We start from the raw sequence: 15,932 nt of genomic DNA on the forward strand, positions 1-15,932 counted from the left end.
ATAGTAAGGTGAACAACCTACATAGTAAGGTGAGTATCCTACATAGTAAGGTGAGCATCCTACATAGTAAGGTGAGCATCCTACATAGTAAGGTGAGCAACCTACATAGTAAGGTGAGCATCCTACATAGTAAGGTGAGCATCCTACATAGTAAGGTGAGCATCCTACATAGTAAGGTGAGCATCCTACATAGTAAGGTGAGCATCCTACATATTAAGGTGAACAACCTACATAGTAAGGTGACTATCCTACATAGTAAGGTGAGCATCCTACATAGTAAGGTGAGCATCCTACATAGTAAGGTGAGCAACCTACATAGTAAGGTGAGCATCCTACATAGTAAGGTGAGCATCCTACATAATAAGGTGAGCATCCTACATAGTAAGGTGAGCATCCTACATAGTAAGGTGAGAATCCTACATAGTAAGGTGAGCATCCTACATAGTTAGGTGAGAATCCTACATAGTAAGGTGCACATCCTACATAGTAAGGTGAGCATCCTACATAGTAAGGTGAGAATCCTATATAGTAAGGTGAACAACCTACTTAGTAAGGTGAACAACCTACATAGTAAGGTGAGAATCCTATATAGTAAGGTGAGAATCCTACATAGTAAGGTGAGCATCCTACATAGTAAGGTGAGCATCCTACATAGTAAGGTGCACATCCTACATAGTAAGGTGAGCATCCTACATAGTAAGGTGAGAATCCTACATAGTAAGATGAGAAACCTACATAGTAAGGTGAGCATCCTACATAGTAAGGTGAGCATCCTACATAGTAAGGTGAACAACCTACATAGTAAGGTGAACAACCTATTTAGTAAGGTGAACAACCTACATAGTAAGGTGAGAATCCTACATAGTAAGGTGAACAACCTACATAGTAAGGTTAGCAACCTACATAGTAAGGTGCGCATCCTACATAGTAAGGTGAACAACCTACTTAGTAAGGTGAACAACCTACATAGTAAGGTGAACAACCTACATAGTAAGGTGAACAACCTTCATAGTAAGGTGAGCAACCTACATAGTAAGGTGAGCAACCTACATAGTAAGGTGAGCATCCTACATAGTAAGGTGAACAACCTATTTAGTAAGGTGAACAACCTACATAGTAAGGTGAGAATCCTACATAGTAAGGTGAAAAACCTATTTAGTAAGGTGAACAACCTACATAGTAAGGTGAGAATCCTACATAGTAAGGTGAACAACCTACATAGTAAGGTGAGTATCCTACATAGTAAGGTGAACAACCTACATAGTAAGGTGAGCATTCATAATCATAGCATTCATAACTTTAAGTGACAACCCACATCTAACTAAGGTATCAAGGAGTATTAGTGGTATCCCACATGTTAAGGTGGGGAACTATTACTATAACATACTGAACTATTAGAGACAAACCACACAGTAAGTTGGGCATCTAACTATAGTATCCAGGAGTATTAATGATATCCCACTTGTTAAGGTGGGCAGCTATTATTATTACACACTGAACTGTTAGAGACATTCCACACCGTGGGCTATCTGTAACCATAACATTCTGAACTATTAGTAATAACCGACATATTCAGGTGGACATAAGATACCAAACTTTTGCTGACACCCCACATATTAAGGTGGGCATCTGTAGATATAACACCAAATTGTTAGATTAACCTGCACAGTAAGGTGGGCATCTGTAGCTATATGCATCAAAGTGAAACCCACACAGTAAGGTGGGCATCTGTAGCTATAACACACCCAAATTGTTGGTGAAACCCACACAGTAAGGTGGGCATATGTAGCTATAACACACCAATTTGTTAGTGAAACCCACACAGTAAGGTAGACATCTGTAGCTATAACACACCCAAATTGTTGGTGAAACCCACACAGTAAGGTGGGCATATGTAGCTATAACACACCAAATTGTTAGTGAAACCCACATATTAAGGTGGGCATCTGTAGCTATAACACACCAAATTGTTGGTGAAACCCACACAGTAAAGTGGGCATATGTAGCTATAACACCAAATTGTTAGTGAAACCCACACAATAAGGTGGGCATCTGTAGCTATAACACACCCAAATTGTTAGTGAGACCCACACAGTAAGGTTGGCATATGTAGCTATAACATACCAACTATCTGTTATATCCTTCTTAGTAGGGTGACTATCTGTAACTATGATATACCTTCACTATTAGTAAGACAGCATGAAACATAACGCTTCTTAGTGATTGACTTTACTTACACATCTAACGTTAAACATTTCAATGTTTGTTATTTCAGGGATGATATGACTGGTGCTCTTCAGTGCATCACAGACTGCCAGACAAAGTTTAAGATGATGCCGTTATTTCATGACCTACTGGTTCGACTGGTGGAGAAAGGCAACACCGAACAGCTGCAAAAAGGTACGGTACTTTCAGAATAATTCAGCAAGAAAACCTTCCTTGTAAAACGATTTGTTGTACTCAGAAATCCTTGATAAGGCCAACACAGGTTAGCTACAGAGAGAAAACCTTGCTAGTTAATAAGGCCAACACAGATTAGCAGTTGTACCAGCGTGAGGCTTATTGAGCAGATTTTGCATTTTCTTGATACCATTCTAAAGATTTCCTTCAACTTCTTGAAAAGTTACTCTTCAATTTTAAGTTTTATCAGTTTTGTTGGTGCAGATTCATAGAGAAACTGATCTTTTGGTTTGGAAAAAGGTTACGGTTGGGTTAATGAATATGGGAAAGTGATGGTTTCAAACTGTTATACGTCTAAATATCTTGTCAGAAAAACTATGAAAAGATACCCTTTGATATTTTCCAAGAATAATTACTCTTTTTAACTTAAACTTCGCTCATTTTTTGTAACTTTAATGTAACATCAATGCAGTTGGAAATTGAACCTTGCTGATCATGTGACCTAACTTTAAAATTAGGCTCCCTACTCTGATCTGATCTAAAGACCAGACTTGAATCATTTCAATTTGAGAGTTTCATCTCAGTGATTATTGATGTTTTTTTTATTGCTTTCAGCTATGGATTTTACAAGTGAGCAACATGGTGACATCAACATGTTGTATGACCTCATCTTTGCCTTCCTCACTGCTGGAAAACTAGCAGAAGCTCAAAAAGTCATTGAGGTTAGCCAAGTAGCTTTATTCTATTTTTTTTAAGCTCTTTACCATTCTTATTGTTATTATAAGCATAAACTGAGTTTTGGTTGCTTAGAATTGAAGTTTGTTGAATGTTCCATTATTAGTATCATAAAACAATAAGACAAAACGGCAGTGACATTTCAAATTTGAGCGTTGGATGCAGCTGGAAATGATATGTAACATGTGAAAGTTCCAGTTTTACTCTCATGTGATACAAAAGCACTTAACATTGTAATATGAATATTTGAGACATATCTCGGAGTGAGACGAGCTTTTCATCTGTGGTTTCCAGACTGACTATTTCTTAAATCACAGCATTTCAGCCTGAGCAAGAATTGTTTAAAATTGAATTGAAACCTGTAAGTCTGGTTGTATCCACTCAGACACATGCACACATAGACATTCACACACACAGATGGACACACAGACACACACATGAGGCTATGTTACCAGCAGATATGATTAAGTAATGGATCTCTGATATGATTCTTGTATCCTTTCTTGGTGATAGACTCCAGGTATGGTTGCTAGGGACAGAAGATTGCAGTGGTATGCAGAGAAGTGTGTCTCCACTCAGCAGCTGGAACCACTTCAGAATCTTGTGAACATTACCAGAGATCTTTATAATTGTGATAGAGATAATATGTACTTCTTCCTAATTCAATACCACGGTAAGGTTAAACAATTATTGATGTGTGTGGTCTGTTTTTTCATTTGTCCCAAGAGGTTTCCCTTCTTACTCTTGTAATGTGAGTGTTCTGATATTCTCATTGTCCAATCAATGTTCTGATATTACTCAGCCCTGTTAGTGTTCTGATGTTATGAAGTGCTGTGAGTGTTCTGATATTCTCATTGTCCAATCAATGTTCTGATATTACTCAGCCCTGTTAGTGTTCTGATGTTATGAAGTGCTGTGAGTGTTCTGATATTCTCATTGTCCAATCAATGTTCTGATATTACTCAGCCCTGGAAGTGTTCTGATGTTATGTAGTGCTGTGAGTGTTCTGATATTCTCATTGTCCAACGAATGTTCTGATATTACTCAGCCCTGTTAGTGTTTTCATGTTATGCAGTGCTGTGAGTGTTCTTATATTCTCATTGTCCAATCAATGTTCTGATATTACTCAGCCCTGGAAGTGTTCTGATGTTATGAAGTGCTGTGAGTGTTCTGATATTCTCATTGTCCAATCAATGTTCTGATATTACTCAGCCCTGTTAGTGTTCTGATGTTATGAAGTGCTGTGAGTGTTCTGATATTCTCATTGTCCAATCAATGTTCTGATATTTCTCAGCCCTGTTAGTGTTCTGATGTTATGAAGTGCTGTGAGTGTTCTGATATTCTCATTGTCCAATCAATGTTCTGATATTACTCAGCCCTGGAAGTGTTCTGATGTTATGTAGTGCTGTGAGTGTTCTGATATTCTCATTGTCCAACGAATGTTCTGATATTACTCAGCTTTGTTAGTGTTCTGATGTTATGAAGTGCTGTGAGTGTTCTGATATTCTCATTGTCCAATGAATATCCTGATATTACTCAGCCCTGTTAGTGTTCTGATGTTATGCAGTGCTGTGAGTGTTCTGATATTCTCATTGTCCAATCAATGTTCTGATATTACTCAGCCCTGTTAGTGTTCTGATGTTATGAAGTGCTGTGAGTGTTCTGATATTCTCATTGTCCAATGAATATCCTGATATTACTCAGCCCTGTTAGAGTTCTGATGTTATGCAGTTAATCAGTGTGAGAATCTCACGAAACAATAGAGGCACTGTGTGTTTGAGCTAGCCGCCAAGATATTCATCTGTACATTGTTTGTCAATACAATAGCTTCAGTTAAGCTGCGAGATCACGCAAAGGGTTGCCTGTCTTAGTACAAATCCTTCTCTACATGTAACGGTACACAGAAATACCACTTAAACTATAATTGCTTATAAGGTAAATATAGTCTTATCGAAAAGAACAATATGCTAAACGAACCCACTAATGAGTGCAAAGTTGAAAGTATAATCTACCACTGTCAAAGGCAGAGGGAAAAACAAAGACGTGTGACAGGACACTATGGCCAGTGAAATGTATAACGTACTTTAAAAGCAAAAACAAATCAATCATGACGTGTCAAAACTACAGATATGCATCTCAAATCACCTCCTAGCCTGATCACACGTGTATGCAAGAGCTCTTCTGTGCATTTGCGATTTTATGTGCCTATCACATCCAGGAATGTCAGTTTTCAACTACATGGGCCTTCAGCCAATATTGCGGCTATATACCGCAAAAATTGCACAAAAAATATCGTCAGTTTATATATTTTTTATGTGATGAATAGATCATGTAGCCCTAAAAACAAACAGGTGTGATTGCCGAATTCCCGTTTGGCGGGTGCGATCCCGGTTTCCATTTGCGGTTTCCCAAATTCAAATGCTAGATCAACGAACTACGTAGTAACTTTCTACTTACGCAAACTTCGTTCATGTGTAAACAATTTTGCAATGTACAGACATGCACGTTTGATAGAATCTCGACAAGTTCCCATAAAAAACTTTGAAAGTCAAAGGTAGAGCTGTGTCACTTTGAATTGATGAAAAACAGGTTTTTAAAATCATATAAACATTGTATATATATATGTATATATATATATATATATATATATATATATATATATATATTGACCGGTGTCTGTATGAAATTTTGTAAAATGGATACATTACTCATAAATCAGGCGAATGAAATCTAGAAATAGCTTCAGAAATCGGTCGGGGTAGATGGAACACAGTCACGTAATGAATGGGTTTGAGTTACATTGTCTGTAACAACAGCTTCAGTTTTGTTTTGGAGTTACAAACAATTTTGTGATTTTACGTATGAAATTTTTACAGGCAATGCAAACGATCCTGACACATCAGGCAGAATTCAGACTTTATCAATTGATGCATCGGCAGTTTTGTATTATCTTAATAATCCGTCGTTTATTAACATGTAATAGAGCTGAGGTGCATCCATTGTGGTTGATGATATTGCTGTGAACGTTGTCGAGATCTCGCAAGTCCTTTGTAGTCACTGTTATGCAGGAAGGTTTGAGATCTTGTGAAAACAATTGACGATTGCCCCAAGTGTTTTCAATACCATTGGATGTTCTTCTATTATTGTGCCATAAATGTTGTGATATTACTCAGTGTGGTGGGTGAGTGACATTCTGATATTACTCAGTGTGGTGGGTGAGTGACATTCTGATATTACTCAGTGTGGTGGGTGAGTGTTGTGATATTACTCAGTGTGGTGGGTGACTGTTCTGATATTACTCAGTGTGGTGGGTGAGTGTTACTCAGTGTGGTGGGTGAGTTATCAATATTATTAACAGTTGACAATTCTTCACCTTGAAATAGCAATTTATATGTTTAAGAATGTGGCATGTTTCCAAGGAATGTATTCCACCTTAGACAATTGTGACCCACCTCAGACAATGTCACCCAACTTAGGGCAAATTCCTACCTTAGGAAATTTTACACCTTAAGCAATGTCAAGACAATGTTTTCCACCGTAGAAATAGCAAGCACAGACTGAATTGTTTGTCTGCTAGATAATAGTGTATAAGTTGAATAAAACGTAGTAGACAATCGTGCAGTGATAGTGTGAACGACGCCATGTCACAGCAAAGAGATGGACAAGCGCCTCACACCCCCCATCCCCCCCATCCCCCCCATCCCCCATGCTTTAATCTGTTTTTCAGACTTAGTCCCTAGAAGTCATAAAGTGGTATGTTGATTGTTTCACAGCAAGAGCCCGAGATGCTCAGAAGTGTCTTCAGGTGTGGACGGACATGCAGGAAGAGGGAATCATAGCGAAAGACCGCACCATGAGATACTTGGCTAATGTCCTGAAAACAAGCAACTTACCGGTACCATTCCAAGTACCAGAACTACCTCCTAGAGATGAGACCACTGATAAGGTTTGGCACACTTAATAAGATTTCAAAGATTATGACAAAGTTAATCATTATTGAAGCGATTATTAAGCAAGGTTTGTTCACCAAGCCTTTGTATGGTTCAGTCGGTTACAGACAAAAGGTCACATGTTAAGGTTCATTTTCCAAACTGGTATTAAAGTTTAAGGTTTTGTGGTACAAGCTGTTATCCTGTTGAATGGTTCATTTTCCAAACTATAATTAGATTCTACGGTTCATTTTGAAGCTGTTTATGTTGTAACAATATTTTCCAAGCCACTTTCTGTCTTTTCCCTTCTGGGATTTCAATTTTTTTCTCCATTCAGTCTCTAAAGTGAGACAAGCAAATTTATGCAAAGAATTACAAAGAAACTTGATAAGATCTATGTATATATATATATATATATATATATATATATATATATTTATATATATATATTTCTATGTTGTGACTTAATATTTGTGTAAAACTTTGTATGATCTGCTGTCATTCTCCTTGTTTATTGTTGTTTTGTGTTTCAAGGCTTTTTCTGGAGAGAGCAGAGAAGCCAAGAGTCCAGCAGCAGTAGCCCATCGTGGAGAACATCCAGTTATTGTGCTATCCAAAGCAGGGGTAAGGATTGGGTGTGGGACAGTTATAAACATTAAATGGGCTTGTCAGAGAAGACCTAGCCAAATTAGGTTAACTCATCACAACCTTCCAGTGATAAATCAAATTGAAAATGTTAATAAGAAGCCTTCATCATTTGTATCTCATAGCTTTGATGACCATAGTCATTAAATTGAATTCTTAATCAGTTGTATCTCATAGCTTTGATGACCATAGTCATTAAATGGTCCAAAGGATGAATTGATTCAGGAAAGTGTTTTTTAACTTTTCAAAAGAAAGGAAAGGGCTGTTTGTCATGAATGTGATATCTAGGTCAGTATTAACATGATTGCAATCTACATGTGCTACTCAGTATGTAACCTTTTCTATGTCATGTTGGTTCTTTGCTCAATTTTATCTTTTTTTCTTTCCTTTCTTTTGTCTTTTAAGAATTTTGTTGAAGCAGAGAGGCAGCTTGAATCTAGCCAGGAAGCAGGAGAAGAGGTTCCTCTAGGTGTCTATATGAACCTGATGTGGGAACATCTTAAAAGGGGAAATATTGAAGAATGTATGCAATATAAAGAACAGTGAGTATATATACTATGAATATGCATGGGGTATGGTAATTAGAAGTTAAAGGAATATCATCTTTGTCATAATTACTTACAACTGTGTGTTGGTGCTATGTATAATGTAGATAATAAATGTATGCCCCATGAGGTACAGTTAGGTGATTATAAAATGACCTGCTATGAATATGCATAACATGATAATTAGAACATCAAAAATATCAACTTCATAAATCTTGCATGGAATAATGCTATATATTGGATGTGAGGTTAAGTATATAACTGATTATTAATATGCATTGGTTGTGAGGTAAAGTAAATAACCGATTATTAATATCATAACACAAGGTGGGGAATGGGCGGTTTTATCAACTACAACTACAGTGTTAGTAGAGGTATTAAACCAATCACGGTGACATAATTTTACATGTGACCTAAAACAGCACCATTTGTTAAAATGTTGTTCAGTGTGTGGGGTTGAGTGGGGTTAAGTCTATGGGACAAGGGTCAAGGCTGAGTAGTGTTGTGCTCAGATGGGTCCTTGTTTGACCAGCTGACACAGATTTTCTGCTAGTTTTGGGCAGTTTGTGAACATTTCTGCTGTCCTATATTTATGTCAATGTCATAGTGATCTTCTTTTTTTCAACTTCACAGATGTCAAAGATTTAAAGATTTTATTGTCTCAAAAGATTTCTACAACCGACTGGTCATAGAGTATGTGAAGAAAGATGATTTGGAAAGTGAGTATTTCACAAGTTTATTGTGTCTTTGTTGGAAATTTGGTGATAGATTCTGCACCTGTTATTAGCTACATTGATCAACAGTAGTAATGTGTTATGCAATTAACCTCACTAACATGGTTCAGTACATACAAAATATACAACAGCAAACAAACATGAAATGAGAGGGAGGGAGCAGATAGGTGGATGGAGGATTTAGAAGGGGGGGGGGGCAAGTGGATAGGTGGGTGGTGGAATTAAAGTTTATCATTTCAAGGATCCAAAAAATTTTGGACCTTTTCTGTTTCTTTACAAAATACAAACAAATACTTTAATATAATTTCAGGTATTATTTTGCATTTTCTGTTTTGGGATGAGAGGGGCAATGGCTCAGAATTAGCAAAATGGACCCCTAGGGTATCTCATCTTTGACAGATAAAGTATGAATAGGAAAAATGAAACATAATTAGGGAAATTATTTTCACATATTGCACAAAATTGTATTACTGTGAGGTACACATCCATGAAGTCCCTTTTGATATATATATGTTCTGCAACAAAAACAATTGACCCATTCAGCAGATTTATTGGTTAAAGTGATTTGTATTCGAACATAGTCAGTATTAGTTTCCTCATTGCCAGAGACAAACTTTGAATTTGTGATAATGTGTATTGGATCACGGTTTATAGTAAAAAGGCATTGTGGAAGCTGCCCTAAGTTAAGGTGCAACATAAAAGGCATCGTGGAAGCTGCTGCCCTAATTAGGTGCAACATTAAAGGCATCGTGGAAGCTGCCCTAAGTTACGATGCAACATTAAAGGCATTGTGGAAGCTGCCCTAAGTTAAGATGCAACATCAAAGGCATTGTGGAAGCTGCCCTAAGTTGAGATGCAACATCAAAGGCATTGTGGAAGCTGCCCTAAGTTGAGATGCAACATTAAAGGCATTGTGGAAGCTGCCCTAAGTTAAGATGCAACATTAAAGGCATCGTGGAAGCTGCCCTAAGGTAAGGAGCAACATAAAAGTGTTGCAATAAGAGGAAACACAGAACAAACTTATTTGCAATTCCTTTTGGCTTTTTTTGGGAACATTAAATTTGAAATGTTATGGATCTTTTTAATTGATGTTTATTTCTCCAGATGCCCACAGAGTCTTTTGTGAAACCTTGGCCTCTGGAATACTTCCACTTGCTTCGGGAACTAAACTCCTGGCAGGAAAATACCAACAAATGGGAAATGTGGAGAAGATGTTAGAAATCAAAGAAGTCTATGAGTCAAATACAAAATCTCTATTTCCAGCCACAAAACTTGTGTTGGCAACTTTTATTGGAAAGTAAGATATTTGGCCTTTAATAATATAATTGATTATGCTTTAAAGTATGAAATATATATATCTATAGTTTGAAACTTTCCAGTCAGATATTATTGATTTGCTTAGGTGATCTGAGTTTGCAACACCTTAGAAGATTTGACTTATACCATACCACAGATGCATCCTGGGAAGGATAGTGCATACTTACAGATTCATTCACTATGTATAGTTTTCAAAGCTCCAATTAAAACTAATTAATGTTGCCTAGGTGATCTGAGTTTACAACACCTTAGAAGATTTGACTTATTCCATACCACAGCTGCATTATGGGAAGGATAGTGGAAGCTCACAGATTCATTCACTATGTAGGCCTATAATTTCCAAAGCTCCAATCAAAACTAATTAATGTTGCCTAGGTGATCTGACTTTGCAACACCTTAGGAGATTTGTATTATACCATACCACAGATGCATCCTGGGAAGGATAGTGCATACTCACAGATTTCCACATTATCATTGAGTGTCATCTTCGATGAGCTTACATGTCATCTGTCCATACCAAATCAATGCTGTGTAGTTTTATCATGTTGGCAACAAACAATGTGATGAATCACTGGTTTACAGTTAGTAAGGTTTCCCTCCAAAATAGGGATTAAGAATTATATTATGCAATACAAAGGCTGGCAGATTGTATAACACTGCTGCACATTAAAATGCAATACAAAATGATGCTATATATACTGCCAACACTGGCCAGAATACTTAATTAGCTACTACAAGTCCTGATTTTCAGTGGCGTCGCCAGACATTCAATCTTAGGGGGCACAGGGAGGGCACAGCACTTAATTAGGGGGGGAACAATGTTTATTTGTGAATGCTGTCCTGGGGGAGGGATCTAAAGGGAGGTTTTTTTTAATTAATTAAGGGTCTTTAGATGCAATCTGGTGCAATATTTTGCAACATTGAAGTAACTTTATATTCAAGAATTTTCGGGCTAAGTCTGTCCAATATTTATGTTTTTAATTGAGGCGGGATAAAAAGTTATACAAAACATGCAAATTAACCCTTTTGCTTTGATAATGTGGTGACATGCCACTGTTGATTATCATTGCTAGTATTTGTTCCTAAGATTTATTCAACTCCTTTAACTTGCAAACAGGAATGACATCACTGGTGCAGTATCTTTCATCGAGGGTGAGATTGCCAAACATCCCGATCGTTCCAGACGGATGGGACTGCGTTCATTTTACTCCAAGCTCGTACAGACTAACCAGATGACAGATGAAGGTAAAGAGCCCCCTCTATTTGTAACATGTAGAGAGTTAACCTATTGTCTGCTTGTAAGTCACTGATATGGTTATATATGACATATATATGGTGCCTTACCTTCTGACAATTCATTATTCCTTTTGATCTGTTCGTATTTCTGCTATCTTCACTTGCACGGTCTAGACTGTACAGTGAGTACATGTGGCAAGGTTTGAAGATGTCATCAAAACTTTCTGATTATAGAAAGATTCCTTGATATTCTTCCATTCTCAGACTGACATAGTAGAACTGACCGTACAGATAAATTCTCACATTTTTTTCTTTAATAGCTGTAAGCTTTGCTGAGGATCAGCTGTCTAAGGACATTGATGGTCCTATTCTGGGAATTGTCTTTGCCTATCTTGATAATGACAAAGTGGAAGATGCCAAAATGCTAATAGAGGTAAGAAAGCTGCAAGGTGGTGAATGAGAGGGAGAAGGGGTGTGGGGAGGGGGGAGGGGGATGGGACCAAAATACCATGGAGGGTCATGTTCTTGTCTACAAGTTCAGAAACGACATTAATTGTTAATTTCTGTTATTTGATATTCAACTCTTTATGTTCCTCTTAGCTGGTTTAGAGTAAACAATATCAACTGAAGCAGGAATTTTTATTCCATGTATAAACAGAGACTGGAATAGTCAAATAACAGACTTAAAATGGCGAATTATTTTTAAATATTTAAATATTTTTAATACCAGTCATTTTCTCTGTAATAATTTCTCTTTTTTATTTGCATAAGAAAATTCAGGGTCAGAAAAAAAACATGTAGAATTTTGTTTGGAGGTTTTTTATTTTCCTGTTGAAAGTGCATTGACAGTATTATCTACTTGAACTGATTCTGCTATCAAGGTTACTCTACACATTAGCATATCATACCATGTTAGTTTCTTGCATTAATATCACAGCTGGTTCTTAATTAGGGTTAACCCTAACCCATATTGTAAGTGTTTGCTATTTCTGAAAGCTCTGGTAATACCTGTTCCATGTAAGAAGCATAACAGCTTTATTGTGTGGTCCATTAGTGCTTTTATTCTTACTGTGCTTCAACTTGCGTATAATTTTCATGCATGAAGGGGTAACTTTGTTATTCTTGGTATTGATAAAAAGACAAATAACCAGTCTTACCTTTTGTTGGGGGGAGGGGTTAAATATGTTAATAGCATTTCATGTGTTTGTGTGTATGAAACCCGTCCTACATAACTTGCATTGGCTTCCAGTTAGAGAAAGGATATCTTATAAGATTTTATTACTCACTTTTAAATGTATTTACAATATTGCACCGCAGTACCTTTGTAATTTAATTTCTCTTTACACTCCCTCTAGACCATTGCGTTCCTCGTCCCGTCTGCTTTTAACTGTTCCTAACATAAGAACTGCAAAATTTGGACCGAGATCTTTTAGCTATGCTTCGCCAGTTTTATGGAATTCACTCCCTGAGGTTTTAAGAAAAATTGAAAGTTTTACCCTTTTTAAATCCAAACTTAAGACTCATTTATACTGCAATGCTTATAATATCTGAATTCATTTTATGTATTATTATTTTGTTAATTGTTTTCTTGTTATATATTTGTTTTACTGTTTTTCATGTAATTATTATATTCTTTTATCCACTATTTTTATTAACTTAATTTAACTTGAATTGTTTTGTTTTTTATTTCTACTTATTATTGTTTTATTCTTCATCATGTAAAGCGCATATGAATATATATATATGTTATAGTATTTGCGCTATATAAGGAACCATAATAATAATAATAATAATAATATGATTATTATGTTGCAAGAAGCCAGTTGTGTGTAAGACAGGAAACTCCCACGTCCCCGCCAAACCTTAGAGCAACAAGTATGTTAGCTAGTTCATCAGCTGCTAGTGTCTCGACAGGAGTTAAAAACCTCAGCTTATTTTAGTCTATTTCCCTCTTTAATTGAAAACAAATACAAACACTTAGTTTAGTCCAGCAGCACATTCATATTAGATATGTACCATTTACCTTTAATGAGGCATAAGGGAGGGGGGGGGGAGGGTGACTGAGATGAATTTTTATCAACCACATACTTCTTACTTCAGTGAACATTGGTTCGGGAACTGGTGTGTTGCTGTATTGTAGTCGTAAAACGTGAGTTTTGTCTTTAACTTTATTCATGTTTATCCGTCGTATTTCATTTACAGAAAGTTCCAGTGTTGAAAGAGAAGTCTTCTGCATTACTCGGCTATATAATAGACATGGTTGGCAAGGATGATCAAGTCGTAAGTCTTTCATATCTTATTGAGTAGAGTAAAAATGATATACAAAACTGTTTTGTTGTTATAATATATGTTTACATATGGTGGACTGCTACAGACTTGTCTATGGCAAGCCAAATGCCCAATAGTTTGATATCGACTGATAAGCTTGCAATATGGACCGATAATCCAGGTTTTTCACTCAATAATCCAGGTTTTAATAACCCATAATCCAAGTTCTCAATGGTAAACCTGGATTATCCACCCACTCCTACCAACCCATCTGCATTCCCATTACAAATTACCCACTCCCACCAATCTGTGTCCACTACCATTACAAATCACCCACTCCCACTAGCAAATCTCCACTCCCATAACAAATCACCCACTCCCACCATTCCACCAACAAATTTCCACTCCCATTACAAATCACCCAACCCACCAACCCATCTCGACTACTAGTGAAAATCACCCACTGCCACCAACAAATCTCCACTCCCATTACAAATCACCCACTCCCACCAACATATCTCCACTCCAATTACAAATCACCCGCACCGACAAATCTCCATTCCCATTTCAAATCCCCCACTACCACCAACCAATCTCCACTCCCATCACCCACTCCCACCAACCCATCCCCAATACCAGTACAAATCCTCTTCTCCCACCAACCCATTCCCACTCCTAGTAAAAATCTCCTACTCCCACCAACCCATCTCTACTCTTAGTTCCTATACTGAAGCTGTATCTACTTCAGCTTTTCTGTATGTGACAACAGAACTCTTCTGTTTTTCTGCTATGTGATGAGGAGAATGAGACATACGCATTAGGTTCAATCTGCTGGTGATGGAATACTGGCAGCAAATGAACTTGAGATTTGACATTATTATGAATGGCATTAATGCCTTCCTCCTCTTCTCAGCTACCCATCCCACCCCTAGCTGATTCCTCACATCTGTCTAAGCAAAGAATTCCTATTCTCTATTGATTGTACATTGTAATTTTAATCTGTTTGCTCTTATCTTCTTTGTTCTTGCCAGGTTCACAGAATAGAGAATGTTCTCTCACTGACAGAGGGCCAGTCCTATCTAGACAGAGAAAAGGTTTATTTCTACCTCCTAAAAGCCTTCGGTAAGGCTTTTGATTTTTACAGACATTTCAAAAACAGAGCAGCTTGATTAAAGTATTTCCACTCATGACCTTTAACAATTCACAACAAAGCAATCATTTGTCTGAAGGTGATTTTGACTTCTTGAAGAGATATAAGGCAGTTTGCAAAGCAACAAGTATTGCGAACTGTTTTACAGACATATGATGGTGACATGGTGTGTTATAAATACATGCATATAGCACAGACAACTGATAGTGACATGGTGTGTTATAAATACATGCATATAGCACAGACAACTGATGGTGACATGGTGTGTTATAAATACATGCATATAGCACAGACAACTGATAGTGACATGGTGTGTTATAAATACATGTATATAGCACAGACAACTGATAGTGACATGGTGTGTTATAAATACATGTATATAGCACAGACAACTGATAGTGACATGGTGTGTTATAAATACATGTATATAGCACAGACAACTGATAGTGACATGGTGTGTTATAAATACATGTATATAGCACAGACAACTGATAGTGACATGGTGTGTTATAAATACATGTATATAGCACAGACAACTGATAGTGACATGGTGTGTTATAAATACATGTATATAGCACAGACAACTGATAGTGACATGGTGTGTTATAAATACATGTATATAGCACAGACAACTGATAGTGACATGGTGTGTTATAAATACATGTATATAGCACAGACAACTGATAGTGACATGGTGTGTTATAAATATATGTATATAGCACAGACAACTGATAGTGACATGGTGTGTTATTAATACATGTATATAGCACAGACAACTGATAGTGACATGGTGTGTTATAAATACATGTATATAGCACAGACAACTGATGGTGACATGGTGTGTTATTAACAGATGCTCTCAGTATCTCTGGCATACCATTTGCTTTAATACTTTATGACCAAGAACTTCAAGAGTGGGAGAAAATAAGGTGTGTTTGCCAAATGGAATGTTCGAAAGAGATACTTGTTGTTC

General features: G+C 36.9%; 1 protein-coding gene across 1 annotated transcript in view; it reads left to right on the forward strand.

Annotated features, from left to right (window-relative positions):
• The window catches only part of LOC139970703 (leucine-rich PPR motif-containing protein, mitochondrial-like), a 40,311-nt gene that overhangs the window by 21,198 nt on the left and 3,181 nt on the right, over positions 1 to 15,932 (forward strand). Inside the window, exons 24-35 of the mRNA XM_071976607.1 lie at positions 2,276 to 2,400; positions 3,016 to 3,122; positions 3,649 to 3,808; positions 6,909 to 7,081; positions 7,599 to 7,688; positions 8,115 to 8,251; positions 8,888 to 8,973; positions 10,093 to 10,285; positions 11,423 to 11,550; positions 11,862 to 11,974; positions 13,744 to 13,821; positions 14,841 to 14,931. Of these exons, the coding sequence (XP_071832708.1) occupies positions 2,276 to 2,400; positions 3,016 to 3,122; positions 3,649 to 3,808; positions 6,909 to 7,081; positions 7,599 to 7,688; positions 8,115 to 8,251; positions 8,888 to 8,973; positions 10,093 to 10,285; positions 11,423 to 11,550; positions 11,862 to 11,974; positions 13,744 to 13,821; positions 14,841 to 14,931 (1,481 nt within the window). The remainder of the gene's footprint in view (positions 1 to 2,275; positions 2,401 to 3,015; positions 3,123 to 3,648; positions 3,809 to 6,908; positions 7,082 to 7,598; positions 7,689 to 8,114; positions 8,252 to 8,887; positions 8,974 to 10,092; positions 10,286 to 11,422; positions 11,551 to 11,861; positions 11,975 to 13,743; positions 13,822 to 14,840; positions 14,932 to 15,932) is intronic.

Source organism: Apostichopus japonicus, chromosome 8 (genome assembly GCF_037975245.1).
Source record: "Apostichopus japonicus isolate 1M-3 chromosome 8, ASM3797524v1, whole genome shotgun sequence".
NCBI classification, from domain to species: Eukaryota; Metazoa; Echinodermata; class Holothuroidea; order Aspidochirotida; family Stichopodidae; genus Apostichopus; species Apostichopus japonicus.